The sequence below is a fragment of the Taurulus bubalis genome (genome assembly GCF_910589615.1).
Source record: "Taurulus bubalis genome assembly, chromosome: 17".
Lineage (NCBI taxonomy): Eukaryota > Metazoa > Chordata > Actinopteri > Perciformes > Cottidae > Taurulus > Taurulus bubalis.
Window position 1 is genome coordinate 17927316 of NC_136605.1, and position 7886 is coordinate 17935201.

The 7886-nt window shown below is 40.0% G+C and overlaps 5 protein-coding genes across 5 annotated transcripts; 2 read left to right on the forward strand and 3 right to left on the reverse strand.

Annotated features, from left to right (window-relative positions):
- On the reverse strand, window positions 1–746 carry LOC306749858 (hemoglobin subunit beta-2-like). Its single transcript, XM_079233196.1, has 3 exons — window positions 638–746; window positions 300–522; window positions 1–194 (listed from the first exon to the last, which is right to left on the reverse strand). Exons 1-3 carry the CDS (start codon window positions 727–729, stop codon window positions 66–68), a joined length of 444 nt encoding a protein of 147 aa, XP_079089322.1. The 5' UTR covers window positions 730–746; the 3' UTR covers window positions 1–65.
- An 843-nt stretch (window positions 747–1589) lies between these two features.
- LOC306750338 (hemoglobin subunit alpha-1-like) lies at window positions 1590–2445 on the forward strand. The gene is made up of 3 exons (XM_079233749.1): window positions 1590–1699; window positions 1811–2018; window positions 2230–2445. The coding sequence occupies exons 1-3, from the start codon at window positions 1605–1607 to the stop codon at window positions 2356–2358; spliced, it is 432 nt and encodes a 143-aa protein (XP_079089875.1). The 5' UTR covers window positions 1590–1604; the 3' UTR covers window positions 2359–2445.
- Window positions 2446–3336: 891 nt separating this feature from the next.
- On the reverse strand, window positions 3337–4121 carry LOC306750252 (hemoglobin subunit beta-2-like). Its single transcript, XM_079233652.1, has 3 exons — window positions 3987–4121; window positions 3649–3871; window positions 3337–3543 (listed from the first exon to the last, which is right to left on the reverse strand). Exons 1-3 carry the CDS (start codon window positions 4076–4078, stop codon window positions 3415–3417), a joined length of 444 nt encoding a protein of 147 aa, XP_079089778.1. The 5' UTR covers window positions 4079–4121; the 3' UTR covers window positions 3337–3414.
- Window positions 4122–4925: 804 nt separating this feature from the next.
- On the forward strand, window positions 4926–5802 carry LOC306750400 (hemoglobin subunit alpha-1-like). The gene is made up of 3 exons (XM_079233815.1): window positions 4926–5048; window positions 5160–5367; window positions 5579–5802. Exons 1-3 carry the CDS (start codon window positions 4954–4956, stop codon window positions 5705–5707), a joined length of 432 nt encoding a protein of 143 aa, XP_079089941.1. The 5' UTR covers window positions 4926–4953; the 3' UTR covers window positions 5708–5802.
- A 912-nt stretch (window positions 5803–6714) lies between these two features.
- LOC306749408 (hemoglobin subunit beta-2-like) lies at window positions 6715–7518 on the reverse strand. Its single transcript, XM_079232701.1, has 3 exons — window positions 7361–7518; window positions 7023–7245; window positions 6715–6917 (listed from the first exon to the last, which is right to left on the reverse strand). Exons 1-3 carry the CDS (start codon window positions 7450–7452, stop codon window positions 6789–6791), a joined length of 444 nt encoding a protein of 147 aa, XP_079088827.1. The 5' UTR covers window positions 7453–7518; the 3' UTR covers window positions 6715–6788.
- Window positions 7519–7886: the final 368 nt, after the last annotated feature.

The following is a 7886-nucleotide window of genomic DNA, read 5'->3' on the forward strand; positions in this document are numbered from 1 at the left end:
GAGACATAAAAAAAAAAACACAGAGTTTTCAATGATCAGCATGTGAGGTCTTCTGTTACAGCTCACTAATGGTACTGTTTTCCCAGGGCGGACACCACCACGGCCAGGAACTTCTGGAAAGCTGCCTGGACTTCACCAGTGAAGGCTTTGCCCATCTGAGCAGCAACCACAATGGTCAGGCAGTCGGAAATGAGCTGCAACACAACAAGCATCAGAAATATCAGCAACATAAAAGGTTGGTCGTCTTTTGAGTAATTGTTGAACACGATTATCAGCTTTTATTAGTTCCACAACTTTACCCTGAAATTGTCGGGGTCCACGTGCAGCTTCTCAGAGTGCAGCTTGCTCAGCTCGGCGTAGGTTTCCATCAGATGGTCCATGTTCTTCACACCCCGTTCCAGATCGTGGAGGATAATTACTCCGTGTTTTGCAACATTTGCATTTCCAATGATTGCAGCGGCGTTGTAGAGGTTTCCAAAGTTACCGAAATACCTCTGAGTCCAGGGGTAGACGATCAGACACCTGAGGAAACACGGAAATACATGCATAACTCCCAATTAAAAATGAATTTGTTAATGCACTTCTTTTTATACATTCATATGAAGGAAAACATACGAAAAAATAATCAATGCCTCACCTGGAAAGAGCTGCAGGGCCCGCGGACTCATAGTCCAACTTGGAGAAGATGTCCTTGATGGTGGCGCGCTCGAAGTCTGTCCAATTGACCATTTTGTCGGCTGTAGATTGGATTCACTGTGTGGGTCAGTGCCTGATGTCACTTATAAAAGGACCATTTAACTCCTCCCACAAATATATTCATGAAACCTCGTCCAATCATAGGATGGAGAAGTGGTGGGGAAGTGGTTTGGCCGAGGATTATGGTTTTGGAAAATTGATAAAGAAAGGGATAATCTGCAACGCTTAGATTGTGTCCGGAGCAGAGGAAATATTGCTGGGTGTGTTGGATTAAGAAACATTAAGATAACAGTTTAACACTTATACCGCCTTTCTTAAGAGTGTAAGTTTGGGGGACAGGGGTGACAGCAGGTCAACCAACACATGTCATACATCAGATGAAAGCTGAGCCTGGAGATGAACCTGTCCAAATCCTAAATCATTATTAAAAAACAATGTATTTAATTATGGAAATAGATTTGTCAAAGGGTTTAGAACATTATAATATAATGGGTATTCATCCATTCTCATTCTTATGTCTCATAACTTTCAGATATTTTTGGGTTGATAGCATTTGTTACACATATTTTTGTAAAAAAGATTTAACATGTTTTCACCACTCGAGAATTTATTAAATGATCAGAAATACCACATATTTAAGGACCAGTATGCAGAATACACCATTTTAAAATAGGCAAAAATAACGTATTCATACTGCATGCAAAACGCTTCATATGATCAGCATAAAGTGGCCATGTTTTCTTTCAAACTATTTTTCATGAGAAGTTTATCTCATGCTAGCTGCATCATATCCCTTGGAAGCTGTCCATATCAGCCTATCTTGGAGGTGGGCCGGGTGCGCCCATGCGCTGTATAAAATAACCAAAGTTTTAGCTGATCGGCATTCAACTTAACAAGCATCAAGGAAGATGAGTCTCAGCGCTAAGGACAAGGCAGCAGTCAAAGCCTTCTGGGCTAAGGTGTCTGGCAAGGCTGGGGAAATCGGCAGTGATGCTCTGTCCAGGTAAATATTACCACAAACTGCACGAGATGCTCCTAAAATACCTGTTTGTTAACCAAAATCTATTCAGCCTACTGCTACTCGCTCATTCACCCACTCTCATGTGTTACTCAGGATGCTGGTGGTCTACCCGCAGACCAAGACCTACTTTTCCCACTGGAAGGACTTGAGCCCTGGATCTGAGCCGGTGAAGAAGCACGGAAAGAGCGTGATGGGTGGAGTTGCAGAAGCTGTGGCCAAAATTGACGACCTGAATGCGGGTCTCCTGAACCTCAGTGAGCTGCATGCCTTCACTCTGCGAGTGGACCCTGCTAACTTCAAGGTAGATGTGAAAGATGATGATTTACACATCAGTGTAGAGCATAGAGCGGTGGAGGAAGAGGAGGAACGGGAAGAGTTTGTTGTTCTTTGGCTTTCGTGTCGAGATATAATTGAAAAGCATCTTGTGGATCTTGGAGCCTTTTAATATGTTACACTCAGTAGGTTTAATAATGCTTGATTATGTTTTAAATTGCATTATTCTAATTTCACAGATTCTCAATCACAACATCCTCGTGGTCATGGCCATCATGTTCCCCTGCGACTTCACCGCTGAGGTCCACGTGGCCATGGACAAGTTCCTGGCTGCTGTGGCTCGTGCCCTCTCTGAGAAATACAGATAAACTGTAAACAGGAGCCGCTGACGGACAGCAGCATGGTCTTAGTATAGAAACTCTGTCAGTCAGAATATGAATAAAAGATCAAATGCAATGAAACTGATTGTGTGGTGTTCATTTCTTTCGAGCAGACCTACAGATTAAAACGGGTTCAATTCAAGTCAACAGCATGCAAAGCGTCAGTTCAGTGGAATTTATATTGGAAAAACAATATTAAGACCTACAAAGTTGTAAAAAAAAACACAAATAGCAGAGGGCTTTTCCCACCTCTGAAGAGACAGAATAGCTGTTTATGAAACAAACAAAAAAAACATATTTCAATTTTACACGATTTTTATTTAACATAAAACAGAAGCACGATATCTATAACAAAACACACAAAGAGAGAGAGAGAGAGAGAGAGCACTATGAGTCATATGTCATATAGATTTAGCTCTTATAAATGTGTGCAAATACATCTTTATACTAGTTGCCCCACAGCTTCCTTTTTTGTTTTCAATGTATCCTCTTCTCCCCTATTATATTTCAAAGATAACTCTTTTAATAATCTACTAATAATACATATACTACAGCATATTATTATTATCAAGTGCATAATAATAATAATAATACGAAACATACATTGGGATTCATATCATACATGAATGCATGAATATATACTTATATACTACATTTATTTATTTATTAAATGTATTTATTAATTTTTTGTCGTCATCCGTAGCGCCTTACAATTTGAAGATACAAACACACAAGATAAAAGATCAAATATATAAAGAAGCAACAGGGATGAAATCCTAATGTAAAACTTTGAAAGTGGTCATCCTACATGATGACTAACCTTTAGTATACCTTTTTCCACCCCTGAGCATAATTATATTTTGTGAAAAAGGCTTTCATAATATCATTCTCGCATTGTCTTGTTTTGACAATAAAAGCAGAAAGAAAAAAGACATAACACTTGTTCAAATGCTGATTGTTTTATTTATTTACGCCTTTGAGACGTGTAAAAAAAAAACACAGAGCGTTTCATGATCAGCATGTGAGGTCTTCTATTCCAGCTCTCTAATGGTACTGTTTTCCCAGGGCGGACACCACCACGGCCAGGAACTTCTGGAAAGCGGCCTGGACTTCACCAGTGAAGGCTTTGCCCATCCGAGCAGCAACCACAATGGTCAGGCAGTCGGAAATGAGCTGCAACACAACAAGCATCAGAAACATCAGCAACATGAAAGGTTGGTCGTCTTTTGAGTAATTGTTGAACATGATTATCATCTTTTATTAGCTCCACAACTTTACCCTGAAATTGTCGGGGTCCACATGCAACTTCTCAGAGTGCAGCACGCTCAGCTCGGCGTAGGTTTCCCTCAGGCTGTCCATGTTCTTCACACCCCGGTCCAGACCGTGGAGGATAATTACTCCGTGTTTTGCAACATTTTCATTCCCAATGATTGCAGCGGCGTTGTTGAGGTTTCCAAAGTTACCGAAATACCTCTGAGTCCAGGGGTAGACGATCAGACACCTGAGGAAACACGGAAATACATGCATAACTCTCAATTAAAAATGAATTTGTTAATGCACTTCTTTTTATACATTCATGTGAAGGAAAACATAAAAAAAAAAAATCAATGCCTCACCTGGAAAGAGTTGCAGGGCCCGCGGACTCATAGTCCAACTTGGAGAAGATGTCCTTGATGGTGGCGCGCTCGAAGTCTGTCCAATGGACCATTTTGTCGGCTGTAGATTGGATTCACTGTGTGGGTCAGTGCCTGATGTCACTTATAAAAGGACCATTTAACTCCTCCCACAAATATATTCATGAAACCTCGTCCAATCATAGGATGGAGAAGTAGTGGGGAAGTGGTTTGGCCGAGGATTATGGTTTTGGAAAATTGATAAAGAAAGGGATAATCTGCAACGCTTAGATTGTGTCCGAAGCAGAGGAAATATTGCTGGGTGTGTTGGATTAAGAAACATTAAGATAACAGTTTAACACTTATACCGCCTTTCTTAAGAGTGTAAGTTTGGGGGACAGGGGTGACAGCAGGTCAACCAACACATGTCATACATCAGATGAAAGCTGAGCCTGGAGATGAACCTGTCCAAATCCTAAATCATTATTAAAAAACAATGTATTTAAGTATGTAAATAGATTTGTCAAAGGGTTTAGAACATTATAATATAATGGGTATTCATCCATTCTCATTCTTATGTCTCATAACTTTCAGATATTTTTGGGTTGATAGCATTTGTTACACATATTTTTGTAAAAAAGATTTAACATGTTTTCACCACTCGAGAATTTATTAAATGATCAGAAATACCACATATTTAAGGACCAGTATGCAGAATACACCATTTTAAAATAGGCAAAAATAACGTATTCATACTGCATGCAAAACGCTTCATATGATCAGCATAAAGTGGCCATGTTTTCTTTCAAACTATTTTTCATGAGAAGTTTATCTCATGCTAGCTGCATCATATCCCTTGGAAGCTGTCCATATCAGCCTATCTTGGAGGTGGGCCGGGTGCGCCCATGCGCTGTATAAAATAACCAAAGTTTTAGCTGATAGGCATTCAACCTAACAAGCATCAAGGAAGATGAGTCTCAGCGCTAAGGACAAGGCAGCAGTCAAAGCCTTCTGGGCTAAGGTGTCTAGCAAGGCTGGGGAAATCGGCAGTGATGCTCTGTCCAGGTAAATATTACCACAAACTGCACGAGATGCTCCTAAAATACCTGTTTGTTAACCAAAATCTATTCAGCATACTGCTAATCGCTCATTCACCCACTCTCATGTGTTTCTCAGGATGCTGGTGGTCTACCCGCAGACCAAGACCTACTTTTCCCACTGGAAGGACTTGAGCCCTGGATCTGAGCCGGTGAAGAAGCACGGAAAGAGCGTGATGGGTGGAGTTGCAGAAGCTGTGGCCAAAATTGACGACCTGAATGCGGGTCTCCTGAACCTCAGTGAGCTGCATGCCTTCACTCTGCGAGTGGACCCTGCTAACTTCAAGGTAGATGTGAAAGATGATGATTTACACATCAGTGTAGAGCATAGAGCGGTGGAGGAAGAGGAGGAACGGGAAGAGTTTGTTGTTCTTTGGCTTTCGTGTCGAGATCTAATTGAAAAGCATCTTGTGGATCTTGGAGCCTTTTAATATATTACACTCAGTAGGTTTAATAATGCTTGGTTATGTTTTAAATTGCATTATTCTAATTTCACAGATTCTCAATCACAACATCCTCGTGGTCATGGCCATCATGTTCCCCGGCGACTTCACCGCTGAGGTCCACGTGGCCATGGACAAGTTCCTGGCTGCTGTGGCTCGTGCCCTCTCTGAGAAATACAGATAAACTGTAAACAGGAGCCGCTGACGGACAGCAGCATGGTCTTAGTATAGAAACTCTCTGTCAGTCAGAATATGAATAAAAGATCAAATGCAATGAAACTGTTTGTGTGGTGTTCATTTCTTTCGAACAGACCTACAGATTAAAACGGGTTCAATTCAAGTCAACAGCATGCAAAGCGTCAGTTCAGTGGAATTTATATTGGAAAAACAATATTAAGACCTACAAAGTTGTACAAAAAAACACAAATAGCAGAGGCCTTTTCCCACCTCTGAAGAGACAGAATAGCTGTTTATGAAACAAACAAAAAAAACATATTTCAATTTTACACGATTTTTATTTAACATAAAACAGAAGCACGATATCTATAACAAAACACACAAAGAGAGAGAGAGAGAGAGAGAGAGAGAGAGAGAGAGCACTATGAGTCATATGTCATATAGATTTAGCTCTTATAAATGTGTGCAAATACATCTTTATACTAGTTGCCCCACAGCTTCCTTTTTTGTTTTCAATGTATCCTCTTCTCCCCTATTATATTTCAAAGATAACTCTTTTAATAATCTACTAATAATACATATACTACAGCATATTATTATTATCAAGTGCATAATAATAATAATAATAATAATAATACGAAACATACATTGGGATTCATATCATACATGAATGAATGAATATATACTTATATACTAAATTTATTTATTTATTAAATGTATTTATTAATTTTTTGTCGTCATCCGTAGCGCCTTACAATTTGAAGATACAAACACACAAGATAAAAGATCAAATATATAAAGAAGCAACAGGGATGAAATCCTAATGTAAAACTTTGAAAGTGGTCATCCTACATGATGACTAACCTTTAGTATACCTTTTTCCACCCCTGAGCATAATTATATTTTGTGAAAAAGGCTTTCATAATATCATTCTCACATTGTCTTGATTTGACAATAAAAGCAGAAAGAAAAAAGACATAACACTTGTTCAAATGCTGATTGTTTTATTTATTTACGCCTTTGAGACGTGTAAAAAAAAAACACAGAGCGTTTCATGATCAGCATGTGAAGTCTTCTGTTCCAGCTCTCTAATGGTACTGTTTTCCCAGGGCGGACACCACCACGGCCAGGAACTTCTGGAAAGCGGCCTGGACTTCACCAGTGAAGGCTTTGCCCATCCGAGCAGCAACCACAATGGTCAGGCAGTCGGAAATGAGCTGCAACACAACAAGCATCAGAAACATCAGCAACATGAAAGGTTGGTCGTCTTTTGAGTAATTGTTGAACATGATTATCATCTTTTATTAGCTCCACAACTTTACCCTGAAATTGTCGGGGTCCACATGCAACTTCTCAGAGTGCAGCACGCTCAGCTCGGCGTAGGTTTCCCTCAGGTTGTCCATGTTCTTCACACCCCGGTCCAGACCGTGGAGGATAATTACTCCGTGTTTTGCAACATTTTCATTCCCAATGATTGCAGCGGCGTTGTTGAGGTTTCCAAAGTTACCGAAATACCTCTGAGTCCAGGGGTAGACGATCAGACACCTGAGGAAACACGGAAATACATGCATAACTCGCAATTAAAAATGTATTTGTTAATGCACTTCTTTTTATACATTCATGTGAAGGAAAACATACAAAGAAAGAATCAATGCCTCACCTGGAAAGAGTTGCAGGGCCCGCGGACTCATAGTCTAACTTGGAGAAGATGTCCTTGATGGTGGCGCGCTCGAAGTCTGTCCAATGGACCATTTTGTCGGCTGTAGATTTGTTCCGTCTTGTGTGGCCCAGTACCAGATGCAACTTATTAAAGACCTTTTCACTCCTCCCAATAATATGCGATTGGATTCCTATCCAATCATAGGATGGGTTGGTTATGTGGGTTGGCCGAGTATTACGGTTTTGCAAAATTGATAAAGAAAGGGCTAACCTGCAATGGTTAGATTGTGTCCGAAGCGGAGGAAATACATATCACTGGCTGTACTCTGTAATTACACCAAGCAACGTGTCTGCCATGATAAGACATTTCGGCAAGTCAATGTGGCAGGCTGTCAAAAGAAGAAGGCACTAAAAAACAATTAGGCTGAAAACAACCAATTTAACTAAATACTTACGTATACTACTCTTTTAATCTATATTATAATAAATCATATATATTATATATAGCTATATAGCTGTATTATTCT